The sequence below is a fragment of the Stegostoma tigrinum genome, chromosome 11 (assembly GCF_030684315.1).
Source record: "Stegostoma tigrinum isolate sSteTig4 chromosome 11, sSteTig4.hap1, whole genome shotgun sequence".
Classification (NCBI taxonomy): Eukaryota; Metazoa; Chordata; class Chondrichthyes; order Orectolobiformes; family Stegostomatidae; genus Stegostoma; species Stegostoma tigrinum.
In genome coordinates this window covers 60,736,909-60,754,685 of record NC_081364.1, presented here as the reverse complement: position 1 = coordinate 60,754,685, position 17,777 = coordinate 60,736,909, and the positions used below count along the sequence as shown (strand labels likewise).

The following is a 17,777-nucleotide window of genomic DNA, read 5'->3' as shown; positions in this document are numbered from 1 at the left end:
GAACTGATCCTGCACCTTCTGCATTATATCCAGAAATACCTGCCATTGTTGTTCCACTGCCATCCCTGCTAGGGGATTGTACCACTGAACTTCGGCCAGCTCCTCCCTCATAGCTCCATAGTTCCCTTTATTCAACTGCAATACTGACACTTCCAATTCTCCCTTCTCTCTCTCAAAGTGCAGATTAAAACTTATCATATTATGGTCACTACCTCCTAATGGCTCCTTTTCTTTGAGGTAATGATCAAATCCGGTTCATTGCTCAACACCAGATCCAGAATTGCCTCCTCCCTGGTAGGCTCCAGTACAAGCTGTTCTAAGAATCCATCTCAGAGGCACTCTACAAACTCCCTTTCTTGGGGTCCAGTACCATCCTGATTCTCCCAGTCTACCCGCATGTTGAAATCTCCCATACCAACTGTAGTGATACCTTTGTGACAAGCCAATTTCAACTCTTGATTCAACCTGCACCCTACCTCCTGACTACTGTTTGGGGGCCTGTAGATAACTCCCATTAGGGTCTTTCTACCCTTAGAATTTCTCAGCTCTATCCATACTGACTCTACATCTCCTGACTCTATGTCCCCCCTCGCAAGGGACCGAATATCATTCCTCACCAACAGGGCTACCCCACCACCTCTGCCCACCAGTCTGTCTTTTCGATAGCACGTATAGCCTTGAATATTCATTTCCCAGGCCCTGTCCACTTGAAGCCACATCTCAGTTATCCCCACAACATCATACTTGCCAACTTCCAACTGAGCCTCAAGCTCATCCACCTTATTTCTTATGCTTCGTGCATTCATATATAATATTTTTAATTTGTTTCTCCCCTCACCCTTCCTATCAATCCCTATTTCATTTGGCCATACTGTACGATCCCTTCTTGAGTTTCTGCTCTGTTGATTCTGTTATCCTTCTTAACCTCTCTTATTCTCACTTTCCCTTTAACCTCATTCTTAAATTTCCAGTTTGGCCCCTCCCCCCCATTACTTAGTTTAAACACACCTGTGTTGCAGTGGCAAACCTGCCTGCCAGAAAGCTGGTCCCCCAATTATTAAGATGCAAACTGTCCCTCCTGTACAATTTATTCTTACCCCAAAACATACCCCAGTGATCCATGAATTTAAATCCTTGCTTCCAACACCAGTCCCTCAGCCACACGTTCAGGTCCATTATCTCTCTGTTCCTGCCCTCTCCAGCCCGAGGAACTGGAAGCAAGCCAGAGATAACCACCCTGGAAGTCCTGCTTTTCAGCTTTCTTCCGAGTTCTCTGAAGTCCCACTGTAGAATGCTCCTCCTTTTCTTCCCAACATCATTAGTGCCGACATGCACCACCTCCTCTCGGTCTTCACCTTCACCCTCGAGGATTCTCTGCACTCTGTCAGTGATGTCCTGGATCCTGGCACCAGGAAAGCAACACACCATCCTCAAATCTCGCCTGTTGCCGCAGAAACCCCTGTCAGTCCCTCTCACAATGGAGTCCCCTATTACCACAGCTCTCCGTGATGTCTGACTTCACACCTACTTAAATAGCACTCCACTGCAAAAAGGACCCGCTGGCTTCGAGGTAAGTACTTAAATAGCACTCACTTACCTTCCCAACTGCCTCTCTGCCCTGACCTCACGTCCGCCCGGCTCGCGCCGCTCTCCGCTGCAAAAATCCGCTGATTACTTTCCTTTGCAAAGCACTTTGCCCTGCTCTCATGAAGGGTGCTATAGATATTTATTGTAAAAACTTCCTGATCAGGAAATCCTAGTTCCAGGAGAATTTCGCTGGAAGTGTTGCAGAATGCCAGTTCTTCTGGTCACATGATGTCGATGATCTCTGTCGCTGTAACATTTACTGTCAGTCACTCACAGCCTACTGCAGATTTATAGGCCTATTGTCCACCACATGCAGTTATATCCCTGCCGCGTGCTACAGAATTGCACACCCCACCCCACCAACCCTCCCCGCTGTGTGAACTCCTCTTTGTTAAAAAGTGCTGCTTCCTTTAGCTTTAAGTTTATCCAATTATTCGGGTTATTGCTGGTTTCCCCTGAACCTATTACTGTGGACCTTTGTGATACTGTGCAGGCCAGATTGCAATGTGGAGATCTTTGGACACAGGAGGAAGAGGTCGCATGAGGGTTTAGGAGCTAACCAGGCGTAGAACTGGATGAGCACAACAGGCCAGATAGCATCAGTGGAGCAAGAAAGCTGAGGTTTTGGGCCTAGACCCTTCTTCAGAAATGGCTTCCTTTTCACTCCCTCTCTGCTGTTACTATACTTCACCATTTAAAAGGCGTTGGACCTTGAAGTACATTGATGAACAAGTTGTTCTCCTCCCAGTCATTAATATCAACGCTGCTATGCTCCATGGAGAGCTTCGGAGCATCTATGACTTGTTTTCTTCATCTCCCAACAGAATACATTGAGCAAGCCGAGTTACAGTTAGAGCACACTTAAAGCAGAGGTTTACCTGCATGCTAACGATATCATCCTCAACAGTTTTAACTTCCCACCCCTTTACTGTCATTTTGAACCGCGCAAGGCTGTAACCGCACCCCCCTTCCCCAACCGACCCCTGTTTCGTTTGAAGGAAAGAACATTGTGAGCTGTTCTTTAACGGGAGATTTGCTGGTGCATAAAAAAGGCACTGTGAGTAGCATACATTTGTCCCACACAGGGAAATGAGCCGTCACATGAAGAAATTACAAACTCCAAGGATCTCTCATAAAGCTCTTCCCAGAACCTTTTACTTGGCACCTCAACCACCCAACCTCAACTCCCCACCACTCCCAAGGTATTTCCCTTTCTAGCAGAAGAACTGGCCATTCACAAAGAGTCGTGATACAACCCTGAACACGTCTTATGAAAGAACAACAGCAACAACAAAAATGCCGCCAGGAGTTTCCAGTGTTGACATGGGGAGGTACCTCCCTCTGAGCTCGCACCGTAAAGTAAGCTGGGTGCATCAAACCATGTTAGAGAAACAAAGGACTGAGTTGGGGTAGTGCCCGTCACAACCTGAGGGTAGGCCGATGCACTTGAACCGCTAATGAAATGCTTTTCAGGGCACATGCTGTTTGGAATGCAGGTGACATTGCAGCTGGCTGGTGCACAGCACAATCCCACAAACAGTGATGAAATAAATAACCAGATTCCTTTGAGGGCGAATTCAGGAGGGGAGGGGGTGTTTGGCTGTTGATTCCCAACCTCCAGGATAATCTCCCCTTCCTGCTACCTTCTTCAGATATCGCTGCAAAATCGTTTCTGTCCACCCAAGAGTGCAGATAGACTTTGATTTATGGCTTCTCACCTGAAGGACTGGCAGTGCAGCACCTCCCTCAGTTCTGTCCTGCAACAAGTGGTTATGTGCTCAGATCTCCTGGTCGAATCAGCAATTCCGAGCTTCAAACTGGATGTTGTCTATTGGCTCTGTGTTGCCGTGTGCATACATTCTTTTCTAGGCTGTGTAACTGGGTAAAGCTCTTCCCACTGTCAATGCTCTGGACCACTCTCATTTGGGTGTTGGTCTCTCAGTGCTAGCCCAGATGCACTGCTGTTTGCAAATTGTTCCTGCATTTCATTTGGCTTATAATCGTCACCTGTACCTGGGTACAGTGAACAGTTTTGTTTTGCATGCAGATCGTGCATTCTGGTGATCGAACAGAGCGAGGAATTACAGCTGCAGAGAAGCGTGCAGACAGCAAGGTCGATGTTAAATTTAAAATTCGAGAGGTCCATTCAGAAATCTAACAATGGCAGGGAAGAAGCTATTCTTGAATTTATTTGTACACGCACACAAACGTTTATATCTTCTCCCCGACGGAAGACGGTTGAAGAGAGTATAACAGGGGTGGGAGAATCTTTGATGATGTTGGTTGCTTTCCCGAGGCGGTGGGAAGTATAGATGGAGTCAGTGGGTGGAATGCTGGTTTACGTGCTGTGTTCACTACTCTCTGCAGTTTCTTATAGTCTTGGGAAGAGCAATTGTCAAACTATGCGGTGATGCGTCCAGATATAATGCTTTCAATGGTGCATCTCTATCATACAGAAAATTATTTCTCCATCCATTGCCATCCAAACATAAGTGAAATCTGCAGCACAACTGAAGAGCTGTAGGCTGGCTCTTTGCAAACACAACAGGGATGAATTCCTGACTAATGTTTCCCAGAAACAGGCTGGTTCTTGAGGGCACTGAAATGTGGAGATTAATGTCTTGATGAAAGAGGCTCACAATGGAGTTGAATAGGGCATGCACGTTGATTATATCATCTGCCAAATCTAGTTTAAAGTAAGTCCCAGGAGAATATTAATCATATCTGCGACTGAGCCTTAAAAACGAGAGCAATGTTTGCTTTGTTGGGTGCGCTAACCTGTTTAGTTTTTCAGTGATGATTAGCAATCAGAGGGACATGAATTCATTTATTGCCATCCCTAGCAGTTACCTCCCTGCTACGAAGTTAGTTAATCGGCTCTTCGAGGTTACAGTTGAGATACAGATTGCCCATGAGCTAACTGTGAAGCAGATGGGTTCGATAGCCTGTTGCATAGATCATTCAATGTGACTGAGCTGGGGCTTTGATGCCAGACACAACAACGAGTAACGACAGTGCCTTTTTAGTTTTACTGTGGACTGAAATCGGGAAATGACTCTCCCATTGTTAAGGATTGTTGCACGCTTTGAAAGCAAGCAAACTGACACGCATTGTGAGGAAAGTTGACACAGTTACTGGTTCATGCAACAGCAGGAGAAGGTGCGCATGAGCTGAAGCTAAGGGCGTGCACAAATGGAGACTCAGCCAGCGACGTGTAGTTGATTGGTCTAGGGACTGGTAACCAATACTTGGTGACATAAGCCTTCTGCCTGCCAAAACCATGTGATTGGTTCTCAGGTCACTGAGCAGCTCAAGGCTGTGAACACAGTACACAGTAACTTTTAGATCTCCACAAGCTAAAGAATTTTTTTTTTCCCTGTGATAAAAGCTACTTTAAGCCTGAAGTTTATTCTTCAGCTGTTGCTGTAGGCTTGGCTTTTAATTAATAATTCAGAGAGTTATCTAAATATGAACCAGCCAGCCTGTGTCTCTTGTGAAGAAGCAAAAGCCTCTGGAGAAAGGAGGCTAAGAAGCAGCGTTCTACTCAGCACAAGAACCATCTCAGCAAATTCTGTATACAGGGACCACGGAACTGCTTTCCCAGTTTCTCCCTTCACTTACAGCACCCACCTATTTTATTCTGTGCCTGCGCGTGTGTGTGCGTGTGTGCGCGTCTGTCTGTGTTTGTGTGTGTGCCTGTGTGTGTCTGTCGGTGTGTGTGTGTGTGTGTGTGTGTGTGTGTGTCTGTGTGTGTCTGTGTGTCTGTCGGGGTGTGTGTGTGTCTGTGTGAGTGCCTGTGTGTGTGTGCGTGTGTGTGCCTGTCTGTGTTTGTGCCTGTCTGTCTGTGTGCTTGTGTGTGTGTGTGCCTGTGTATGTGAGTGTGTGTGCCTGTGTATGTGAGTGTGTGTGTAAGACAGACTTTACAAGGAGTTTGAGTTTTAATCAGCAGAGTTATATGTCAATGGATCTTAAATACTTACCTGTAACTAGAGTCTACCTGCTAGTAAGAAATAGTCCATCTTGTAATATACAGAAACCTGGTCTGTGCTTTCTTTCAACTTCCTTTGAAAGTCATGAGAATTTTGGAATTCTGCATACTTTTAAAAAATCTTTAACTTTTATGATAGCTTTGGGAATAATGGGGGCTTGATTTCCAATGAGGATGTCACACCCATCCCTTGTTTTTGGTGAAAGGTGAAACTTTGGCCAGGACAGAAACCTCTTACATCACATGGAGTGGTCCTCAGTTTAAATGGCTCATTGGAACAATGGCACCTGGGAGTGACAATGACCAATAATCTGTCCTGGTCCACCCACATTGAGACTAGGGTCAAGAAAGCACATCAATGCCTCGACTTCCTCTGGAGGCTAAAGAAATTTGGCATGTCCAGAAAGACACTTACCAATTTTTATAGACGCACCACAGAAAGCAACCTACCCAGACGCAATACAGCTGAGTACGGCAACTGCATTTCCCACGACCACAAGAAACTACAGCAAGTTGTTAACACAGCCCAGCCCATTACACCAACCAGTCTTCCACCCACTAACTACAGCTACATGTCCCGTTGCCTTGGGAAAGCAACCAACACAATCAAATGCCCCTCCAGCATTGGTAAAACTCTCTTCTACCCTCTTCCATTGGGCAGAAGATACAAACGTTTGTATAGATGTATGAACAGATTCAAAAACTGCTTCTTCCCCATTGTAATCAGACTTTTGAATGGACCTCTGTAATGTTAACGTTGATTCCTCTCTCCAACTTCTTGGAAGATGTAATATTGTACCCTGCTCTCTATTCCGTTACCCTGATACTCCTGTATAGTAAGATCTGCCTGTAAAGTACATAGGTCAACACTTTTCACCTAACTTCGGTAATGTGACAGTAATAAATCAGTTACAGCACTCTCACAGTATTATCGTTGGACGTTATCATTGAACCAAGTCGCGAACCACTTCAACGCCCCCTCCCGCTCCTTGGATGACATGTCCATCCTGGGCCTCCTGCAGTGCCACAACAATGACACGCGAAGGCTGGAAGAACAGCATCTCATATTTCGCTTGGGAACCCTGCAGCCCAATGGTGTCAATGTGGACTTCACAAGCTTCAAAATCTTCCCTCCCCATACCGCTTCCCAAAATCAGCCCAGCTTGTCCCTGCCTCCCTAACCTGTCCTTCCTCCCACCTCAAGCCCCACTCCCACCTCCTACCTACCAGCTTCAGCCCCACCTCCTTCACCTGTCTGTCTTCCCTGGACTGGTCTGTTCCCACCCTAACTCTCCACCTACACTCACATTTACAGGGTCCATCCCTGCTTCTTTGACCTGTCTGTCTCCTGTCCACCTATCTGCTCCTTTATGCACCTTCTATCCGCCTCCCCCTCTCTGTCTGTTTATTTCATAGTCCCCTTCCCCTCCCCCATTTCTGAAGAAGGGTCTAGGCCTGAAACATCAGCCTTCCAGCTCCTCTGATGCTGCTTGTCCAGCTGTGTTCATCCAGCTCCACACCTTGTTATCTCTGGTATTAAACCAAGTGGTGAGTCCTGATCATTAGACTAATATTTAGAAAACTTGTCAGAATGCACATCTACCTTGTAGATCACATGGCAAGAAAGTGTCTGACTGCTTTGAAGACCTCTTGAGGTCACTCTGCAAACATGACCCTGTGATTCTAAGAGCCATCCATTTTAGTTCTCTCACACTGACCTCTCTGTCCTCAGCCTGCTGCACTATGCCACTAATTTATTACAAAAAGCACACCAATAACTATGCCCCAATTTTCCACAAGCTGTGGCAAAATGTATAAAAGTATAAAATCCCAATGAGTTCACCAAAATGACCAATGGGCCTGACTGACTGCTAACAAAGCAATTCATACCAGTTGCTTCAGGTACAGTAAAAAATATCAATATAAAACACTTCACTCTGACAGACAAAATGTGAAAAGAAAGGATTTCTAATTTATGCCACTTAAACTATGCCCCTTCAAAATCCCAAATATACACATACTCAATAACAATTAAGACAGACTAAAATAAAACTGGTTTAATACATATACTATAGGTGGAAAAGAATGTATAGAGTTAGCAAAGTTACAAAGATAAAATGTCCAGACCTCAAGGTGAAAAGTTACATTTCTCATGGGCCTTTGGCTTTTGCAATGATGCTGCACTGTTGTCTATCAGTGACATAGTAATTTTTGGCCTTGACTGACTTCTGTAGCTGAGTGGTTAAGATTAAAGCCCCAGCAACATTACTGAAAGTATTGGCTTGTTGAATCAATTATTGACTTATTTTGTCATTCTGCTTGCAACACCAGAACAGTGAGCAGATCCAGATGTAGCTAGTGCTTGCCACTGGTCTCAATCTCTCTTGAAAGACTGAATTAAGAAAAAACACATGCAAAGTGAGCAAATTCGCAGCTTCCAACTATTGTACCTTTGCCAACAAGCTGACTGTGTTAGAATTTCTGCAAGAGGAACTTCTGTGCACTGTCAAATGATAGAGCCTTCAGTGGATGTTGACTTACTTGACTCTCCTTTTATGTGAATTCATGTTCTTCATGGACAGATATCTTCCAACCTCTGGGGGTCTGGCCTATGTGTCTGCAGACCCACAGAAATGTGGTTGACTCTTAACAGTTCTCTGAAAGGGAGAGCAAAGTAGCTCAAGGACAGTTAGGGGTAACCAACAGCTTGCTTTACCTACGATGTCCAGCTCCCATGCATGACCTTTAAAATCTGATAGTTTTCATTTTAAGCAATTTGTAACTCTTCCTTTGTTTTACGTCGCTCGGATGATTGTGTGGGTGATTTTTTGTTGTGAATGTTACTCCTGGGTTTTGAACGCAGTGACAAAGCGCACTTCCTAGAAAAATTTGCTGTGGGTCTTTTGAAATTGACACTGCAACAATAGTGCTTGGGGAAATACACCACTATTTTTAAAAGGGAAAAGGAAGTAATTTTTTTTAGGATGACCTTTTCAGACATGAGGAGGGTAGTCCAAACAATTTAATTCACCTCATCCTCTTGCATGTTTCTGTCTTCATCCTTTATTTTTCCTCTTTTTTATTTATAGTATCACTTTTAGACAGCAACTGTTAATTACTTTGCCATTCACACCCCCTCTGAACATATCCTCAGTTTGCTTACCGTCCCATTACCATTTTCTTTGACTCTGTGCCCATTTCTTTGCCTATTAATACCCCTCAACTTCCATCCTTTCACAGACCAATCCCTAATCCTAAACCTTTTGGTTATATTTACCAGCTACCTCTCTTCACTTGCTTCAAACTTGTTACATCTTAAACCTGTCCCCGGTTCTGAATAACAATCATTGACCTAAAGCATTAATTCTGTGCCTCCCTCTCTCTCTCCAAAGCTGCTGCCAGACCTGCTGAGTATTTCTAGCATTTTTGGTTTTGATTGCATAGGGATTGTGGAGGAGTAAGGGTGGAGTTTCAGCTAATAATTGTCTTCAGGAGAAGAGCACTGAAAAGCATTGACAGGTCATAATTCAAAGAAAAAGCAGAGCTAAATCATGGGGAAGAAACACTACGTAAGGCAGGGGCAAATCACAGAGAACATCTCTTTCTTCAAATATCTAAGTGTGTAGTGAAAGATTATGGGGGGGTAAGAAGGGGGGAATTTAGGAGGAAACAAAAGGGGAATGAATAAACAGAATCTTGCAATGAAAATTAGGATAGAAATGAAAGGGGATGATTAAAAGGGGGAAAAGAAAGAACTGAATTGAGGAAATAAGAGGCGAGTGAGGGTGGAGGACAGAAATGAAGGTTTGAGAGAGGGTGGAAATAAGGGAGAGGGGAAGGTGAGCCGCAAACTGGGGGAGGTGAGGGTGTGGGAAATAACGGGGTAGGGAAATGAGTTTGGGGGAATGAGGGTCATAACGAGGGATACGAGAGGGTATGAAGGGTGGAAGAGATGGAGGGAAAGTGAGCCGTAGACTGGGGGAAGTGAGGGAGGGAAATAAAGGGGTGAATGAGAGGGGATAACGGGGTCGGCGAGAAGCAGTGGAAAAAGACTCAGGATGATCAAAATAAACCAACATTAACACGAGCGCGATTCCACTCCCTGGAGTCTGAAACGATCCAAATTCTGAGACACTGACAGTAAGAGACGGGGACACACTCAGTTCAGACTGAGAGAAAAAAATCATCTGCGAGGGAAAACCAATTAAATAACTTGTCCTTTCAATCTATTCCTCCCTCTTCTGTAAGATAATGAGCAGCACCAACTCTCCAAGATCCTTAATCTGCTTCAATAAATATCACGCAACAACAATGTCTGATTCTGGGGATTAGAGTTACAGCTAGCCGACTCAATGAGATACAGGTGGATGATCAAAGGCGTGTCAAAAAAAAAGATACTTAATGAACGCAGTCGCCAGCACAGCCAGTTCTTCTAATACTAGACCAGAGTTGAATGTTTCTCTCTCTTCCCCCCCCCCCCCCCCTCACACGCAGTGCATTAAGCCATTCCCTCAATTCAACGTCTTCCTTCACTGCATAATACGATTGTTCATGCGATTAATTACTTGGCATTAATGTTTTGGCTGCAAGCTTTCTTTCCATCACTGCATTTCCTGTGATGACATCCTGGACGCTGACTCGTTTATCTCTGCCTTGAATGAAAGCTTGTGATAAATAGCCCGAAAAGTGTCGAGTTAACTTTTAAAACAGAGAGAAAAATAAACTATCCACCCGATTCCGAACCAAACCGTCAACTGATTCAGGCTACACTGTTCTAATCAGCGCGGAAGGGAAAAACCGTCACTGGACCACATTACTGTTTGCAGCTTCATTTTGAGCAACTGTGCTTACAAATTAATAATGTGCGCCGACCTAATTTGAAAATTAAGCCCAGCAACGTTTAGCGAGAACATTTGCACAGACTGGTTAAAAGGAGTGGGCGGGGTGTTGTTGGTGGGTGGTCAGGTGCCTTGGGATCTTGCAATGTTTGTAACAGCTGCTGCAGCATCTCTCCCCGGTCAATGCTGTCGATTTATCACCGCCACACACAGCATGCAGGAGCTGAGGGCTGAACATTACCTGCTGTCAACACATGGGTTAGTCCGAGTTGGCATTTGAAGGAAGCTGCCAAGATTTTCATCGTCTTCATGCTCTAGTCCTGCCCTCACCACTCCTCCCTGCAGCCCCTTCTTCAACACAGCCTCTAATAAGAAGCACTGATCTCTTTCCCTTTCAAGTTCCCATAGCTTAAGAGCTCCAGGCGTGTCGGAAGGAGGAATGAGCGCTGGTTAAGAGAAATGAGACTCTTTTTTTCCCCTCCAGTTCACCTACTGCCGTCTGATCTTTTCAGTGCTGGTCCGATCAGCAAGCAATTATTTCACAAGTTCTCACAGCACCCAGAGTCTGCTGACCAGCTGCGGGAAAAGTGCTGTTAATGTAAGCCTGTTACATTATCTCATGACCCTTAACATTAATAGCACCAGGGATAATGAACGATTAACATTTACAGAGGCATAGAGAGGTACAAGCACGGAAACCGAACCCTTGGTCGAACTTGTCCAAGCCGACCAAATATCCCAAATAGATCAGACCGTAAGACCATAAGACATAGGAGTGGAAGTAAGGCCATTCAGCCCATCGAGTCCACTCCACCATTTAAATCATGGCTGATGGGCATTTCAACTCCACTTCCCTGCACTCTCCCCGTAGCCCTTGATTCCTCCTGAGATCAAGAATTTATCGATCTCTGCCGTGAAGACATTTAACGTCCCGGCCTCCGCTGCGCTCTGTGGCAATGAATTCCACAAGCCCACCACTCTCTGGCTGAAGAAACATCTCCTGATTTCTATTTTAAATTGACCCCCTCTAAGTTTAAGGCTGTGCCCACGAGTCCTAGTCTCCTCGCCTAACGGAAACAACTTCCCAGCGTCCACCCTTTCTAAGCCACGATCTCGTAAGTTTCTATCAGATCTCCCCTCAACCTTCTAAGCCTTCTAAGATCTAGCCCCATTTGCCAGCATTTTACCCATCGCCCTCTAAACCCCTCCTATTCATGTACCCATCCAGACACCTTTGGAAATGTTACGGACCAGCCTCCACCACTTCCCCTGGCAGCTCATTCCATACAAACACCACCCTCTGTGTGAAAAAGTTGCCTCTGAGGTCCTTTTAAAATCTTTCCCACTCACCTTACACCCGTGTCCTCTAGTTTTGGACTCCCCTACCCTGGACAACAAAAAAAACCTTGTCTACTCGCCTAATCCATGCCTCTCATGATTTTATAAACCTCTGTAAGGTCACCCCTCAGCCTCCAACACTCCTGGGGAAAATAGACCCAGCCTACTCAGCCTCTCCTTACAAGTCAAACCCTTCATTCCTGGCAACATCCTTGTAAATGTTTTCTGCACCCTTTCAATTTACTTTTTTTTACAGAACAAAACACACGCACCATGCCCCTTGGAGGTTTTATGGACCTACCAGCTTCGGCTTAGTTACAATTACTCAAGAGGTTATTTCACGTAATGAACTCTTAATCTCTAATGTGAATAGCTGCTGACAATTTTTTCAGAAATGGGAGCTTTTTGTTTAATTCCAAAGTAGGAACGGTGCATGCTATGTTGTTATTGTGGCCAAGTTGGGAACACACTTATCCCTGAGTTGGGAGACAGCAGCCACGAGTCCCACCTTAAAGATTACTGCACAAGTCTGAATTGACTCTCTTAAATATAGATGTACTGCCTCTTGGATGAGGCTTCAAACCAAGGCAGCTGTCCCGAACGTGAATATGACAGACTCCAAAGCAGTTCTGATTAAATTCAGAGCATTTTGTTTCCCTTGCTCTTCCCACAGATACTGCCTGACACACTGAGCATTTTCTGATTTTATTTCGGTTCCCACTATTTTAAAAGTGAGCAGCCAATTATTGCCAATGGCCTGCCCACTAGTCAGTACTCACTAGATGTCTCACGTGGCCTGGTCTTTACAACATAGCTGTTTGTGGGAGCCTGCTGTGCACAAAATGCCTGCTGTGTTTCCAACATTACAACAGCTGATGAGGCTCCAAAGTACATTATTGGCGACTCGCAGTGTTTGTGAACAGCCCAATACGAATGCAGGTTAAGGAGGAGACAGATTTTTAATGAGCAGTGGGTTGAAGGGTTACGGAGTGCAGGCAGGACAGTGGAGTTGAAGCCGAGGTGAGATCAGCCATGTTTGTACTTAGTGATGGAGCAGGCCTAAGCAGCTGAATGGCCTACTCCTGCTCTTAGTTCTTAAGGTCATAAAGTTGTACAGCACAGAAATACTTTTTGGTCCAACTTGTCCGTGCTGACCAGACATCCCAATCTGACCTAGTTCCATTTGTCAGCATTTGGCCCGTATCTCTCTTACCCCTTCCTATCCATATACAGATTCCTTCCAATTGTTATAATTGTACTTACCTCCATCACCTCATCTGGCAGCTTGATCCATACATGCGTGAAAATATCATTGTAAGTCTTTGTTGTTTTGACTGGAAGGTCCCTAAGTGTCTGAAATGCACTCATTCTGGGAGCTCTTTCTCCCCATCATTGAACTGTGCACCAACACCCCTTTCTACACTTGTAGCCACATTATCCAGGGAATGTTCCCCTCTTTCTCACCCACAGTTTACTATCCTCCATCAGCTCGTCCAAATGGCTACATTTAATTATCATTGCCGCCAGAGAGCGGCATCTAACTATTCAACTGCAGAAGCATCACATTTAAGATTGATCCAAATTCCCAATCCAATGCTCAGCCATTTGTTCTTTCCAAGAGAGGTCAACTGGATCAGAAGCAGGAACCCTACTCTCTTTCTAATGAAAGCTAGCTAGACTGCTATCTTAGGCAAGACCTGCTAACTCAGCACAGCGTTGATCAATATGAGAAGACATTAAATTGTTCCAGTGATTTGGCTAGGGATGTCTCTTTATCATTGGGAATTCAAAGAGTCAATATGTTTCTTTTCGGTCTAAGCAATTATGCACCTGAGCTCCTTAACAAGTGGGTTATTTTTGCAATACGCTAGATACTGATCTTACTATTGTACCAATTGATCAGTTGGTCTTTAGTTAGAGACGATCAAAATGTCTCTATGGCGAGCCATTATCCAACCAGGCTACTCCTCATGGGATTATCATCTCTGTTAACCCAGATTAGATGCAAGGGTTGCGCAAATATCATATGGCATCTGCTGCTAATTAAGCATTTAATTGCAATCAAAAGCTCTTCAAATAGAGAGATCACCTCCTAGTTGTTCGGCATTTCACCATCTTGCAGACAGCAAACACTTGATGTGGAGCAGACGCGCAATGCGGCAGCAGGATGAGGAACCCACTTCAGCAGGACTTTCAGGGAGCCATTATCCAACCAGGCTACTCCTCATGGGATTATCATCTCTGTTAACCCAGATTAGATGCAAGGGTTGCACAAATATCAACTCCACATAGACAGTCGTCCGAGGGTGGAAGCGAACCCGAGTCCCTGGTGCTATGACGCAGCATTGCTAACCAGTGTGCCACCGCAAATTATCTCCAGATTAGCTCACACAGCTTTCCAGCAATGATTGACATTGTCTGCAAAGTTCTTCCCCAAACCCTCTGGGGAATACCCCTGGAACTGGGTGGAGACTGGGTGAGTTACCACAGTGCATCGTGTGAAAGATACACACTGCTGCCACTATGCCTCAGAGGTGACAGGAATGTTGAAGGTGGAGGATAGGATGCCAATGAAGAAAACAAAGTGTGGAGCTGGATGAACACAGCAGGCCAAGCAGCATCTTAGGAGCACAAAAGCTGACGTTTCGGGCCTAGACTCTTCATCAGAGGGTGGGGTGGGAGAGGATTCTGAAATAAATAGGGAGAGAGGGGGAGGCAGACCAAAGAGGGATAGAGGAGAAGATAGGTGGAGAGGAGAGTTAGGTAGGGAGGGTATAGGTCAGTCCGGGGAGGACGGACAGGTCAAGGGGGTGGGATGAGGTTAGTAGGTAGGAAATGGAGGTATGGCTTGAGGTGGGAGGAGGGGGTAGGTGAGAGGAAGAACAGGTTAGGCAGGCGGGGATGGGCTGGGCTAGTTTTTGGGATGCAGTTGGGGGAAGGGGAGATTTTGAAGCTGGTGAAATCCACATTGATACCACTAGGCTGCAGGGTTCCCAAGCGGAATATGAGTTGCTGTTCTTGCAACCTATGGGTGGCATCATTGTGGCACTGCAGGAGGCCCAAGATGGATATGTCGTCTAAGGAATGGGAGGGGGAGTTGAAATGGTTCGCGACTGGGAGGTGCAGTTGTTCATTGCGAACCGAGCGTAGGTGTTCTGCAAAACGGTCCCCAAGCCTCCGCTGGGTTTCCCAAATGTAGTGGAAGCCACACTGGGTACAGCGGATGCAGTATACCACATTGGCGGATGTGCAGGTGAACATCTGCTTAATATGGAAAGTCATCTTGGGGCCTGGGATGGGGGTGAGGGAGGAGGTGTGGGGGCAGGTGTAGCACTTCCTGTGGTTGCAGGGGAAGATGCCGGGTGTGGTGGGGGTCGGAGAGGAATGTGGAGCGGACAAGGGAGTCCCAGAGAGAGTGGTTTCTCCGGAAGGCAGACAAGGGTGGAGTTGGAAAAATGCCTTTAGTGGTGGGATCGGATTGTAGATGGCTGAAGTGTCGGACGACGATGCGTTGTATCCGGAGGTTGGTGGGGTGGTATGTGAGAATGAGGGAGATTCTCTTTTGGCAGTTATTGTGGGTCACGATGTGAGCGATGTGTTGCCGGAAATGCAGGAGACACGGTCGAGGGTGTTCTCGACCACTGCTGCGGCCCCTGAAGAACGAGGATATCTGGGATGTACGGGAGTGAAATGCCTCATCCTGGGGTAAGATGCGGCAGAGGCGAAGGAATTGGGAATAGGGGATGGAATTTTTGCAGGAAGGTGGGTGGGAGGAGGTGTATTCCAGGTAGCTGTGGGAGTCGGTGGGCTTCAAATGGACATTGGTTTGTAGGTGGTAGTCTGAGATGGAGACAGAAAGGCCCAGGAAGGTGAGGGATGTGTTGGAGATGGTCCAGGTGAACTTGAGGTTGGGGTGGAAGGTGTTGGTGAAGTGGATGAGCTGTTCGAGCTCCTCTTGGGAGCCAGAGGTGGCGCCAATACAGTCATCAATGTAACAGAGGAAGAAGTGGGGTTTAGGGTCAGTGTAGGTGCGGAAGAGGGACTGTTCCACACAACTTACAAAGAGGCAGGCATAGCTTGAGCCCATGCGGGTGCCCATGGCCACCCCCTTTGTCTGTAGGAAGTGGGAGGAATCAAAAGAGAAGTTGTTGAGGGTGAGGATGAGTTCAGCTAGGCGGATGAGGGTGTCGGTGAAGGCGGACTGGTCAGGTCTGCGGGACAGGGAGAAGCGGAGGGCCTTTAGGCAATCTGCATGGAATGTAGGTGTACAGGGACCAGTAGATTCATAGTCATCATTAGAGTCCAGATTACCTCAAACAGCTTCCCAGCAGCGACTGACATAGTCTGCAAAGTTGATTCCCTTAGCCGTCTGGGTAATTCCCTCGGAACTCTGGGTAATTTATGCTAGAATGGGGGATATGCCAGGTCAATGATGTCACAGGTTGTGGTTGATTATAATTCTCCTGGTGATGGCACCAGCCCCAGTTGAGTGCCTAGTCTTGAGGTGGTAGATCTGTTTGAGATCTATCTCCATCAGCAGGTTGATAGTGCTATGCAACGCAATAGAATCCTCCAACGTGATGACACAACTTTATCTCCACAAGTACCCTGTAGTGATCACTTTTAGCAATATTCTCATCTGTGACAGGTAGATTAGAGGTGGACAATGAATGTTTTTCCAGCCAACAATGCCCAAATCCTGTGAATAATTCATTTTAAAAACTTTTTGTGATCCTGCTTACTAAATCTTGGCAGCAGTCTGTAACCTTGGACCTATGTTTCAGAGTCTGGAAACATCACAGAGTCCAAAATGCAATTCTCTGCATTTTTTGACTGAATTGATGGTAGGCAAGGAATTAATCCTAAAGGCAAGGGCTATAGATGTTGGAGCAGAAAGGAGCAATGAATAACTCAGAGTGTATTTTTGAATACTCTGTTTTTTTCCACTGCCTGAATTGATTTTCTTCAAATCAGGCTGCAGCTCTGTTTAATTATAAAATTTCACTCCAAGTGAAGAATGATTTGTTGCATCATCTCCCCACCTTATTCATCGGCTCAAATCCCTCATCAAATCACAGCCATGCAGACATGCCACTCATTCCTTAGTCCACGGTGATTCTCCCCTCATCTCGATTTCTGAATGAAAAGACTGGGAGGTCAAAAGCCTTTTAAGAGGCTTGTCCTGCTCTCAGAAAAATAGGTGCATAGCTTGCATGCAATGCGTGAATTTCATTTCTCAACCGGTCTCTTCAAAACAAATGTAAATGGGAGAGATTTGAAGAGCTTCAAGATAGTAAGAACTGCAGATGCTAGAGTCTGAGATAACACAGTGTGGAGCTGGAGGAACACGGCAGGCCAGGCAGCATCAGAGGAGCAGGAAAGCTGACGTTTTGGGTCAGGGCCCTTCTTCAGAGTTCTATCACTGGTGCACACTGCAGTATCTGGAGTATCTCATACACATCTAGAACAGTTCAATACATCTAGTTCAATACATTTCTCTCCCCCTTATGTTCAAAACTAGTCTGGGCTCCTTAAAGGGCAGGAAGACACATTGGTTTGATGTTAAAGCGATCAGCCTGTACTGTCAGTTTTCAGTGAACTCCAGCGCAAGGAGACAGATGGAGGCAGGAACGCTGAGAGCTCAGAGTCACAGGCAGACTTGTGATAAACTGTCCCTTTTCAAACGGCACTCTCGCACCAACCTCCTCAGAAAGTGTCACACAATGTAGAACAACATCCCTGACCTCAGGATCACAGTAACTTTCCTCCAACAACAACATTTCAAGAGTACTCAATTGGCTGTAAAATGCTTTCGTATCACAGAATTATTACGGTGCAGAAAGAAGCCATTCGGCCCATCATACCTGCACTGGTTTGGTAAATCACTGCCTGGCGCCACTCTCCTACATTTTAACCCCTTACACTTGCACATTATTTTTACCCAAACATTCATCCAAATCCACCCCTCCTTGAATGCCTCAAAGTGATCACAGCAGGACTTGTGTCCTTAGGTTGCTATAAAAATG

At 45.8% G+C, this 17,777-nt stretch overlaps 1 protein-coding gene across 2 annotated transcripts in view; it reads right to left on the bottom strand.

Moving 5' to 3' along the window:
* grip2b (glutamate receptor interacting protein 2b) overlaps nucleotides 1-17,777 on the bottom strand; it is a 538,749-nt gene that overhangs the window by 251,688 nt on the left and 269,284 nt on the right. The window contains exon 1 of one of the 2 annotated variants that reach the window (XM_059649482.1): nucleotides 10,655-10,763. The exons of the other annotated variant lie outside the window; for it this stretch is intronic. Coding sequence (XP_059505465.1) covers nucleotides 10,655-10,724 — 70 coding nt within the window. The 5' untranslated portion in view covers nucleotides 10,725-10,763. Of the gene's footprint in view, nucleotides 1-10,654; nucleotides 10,764-17,777 lie in introns of those variants that run through there. 2 annotated transcript variants of the gene reach the window in all.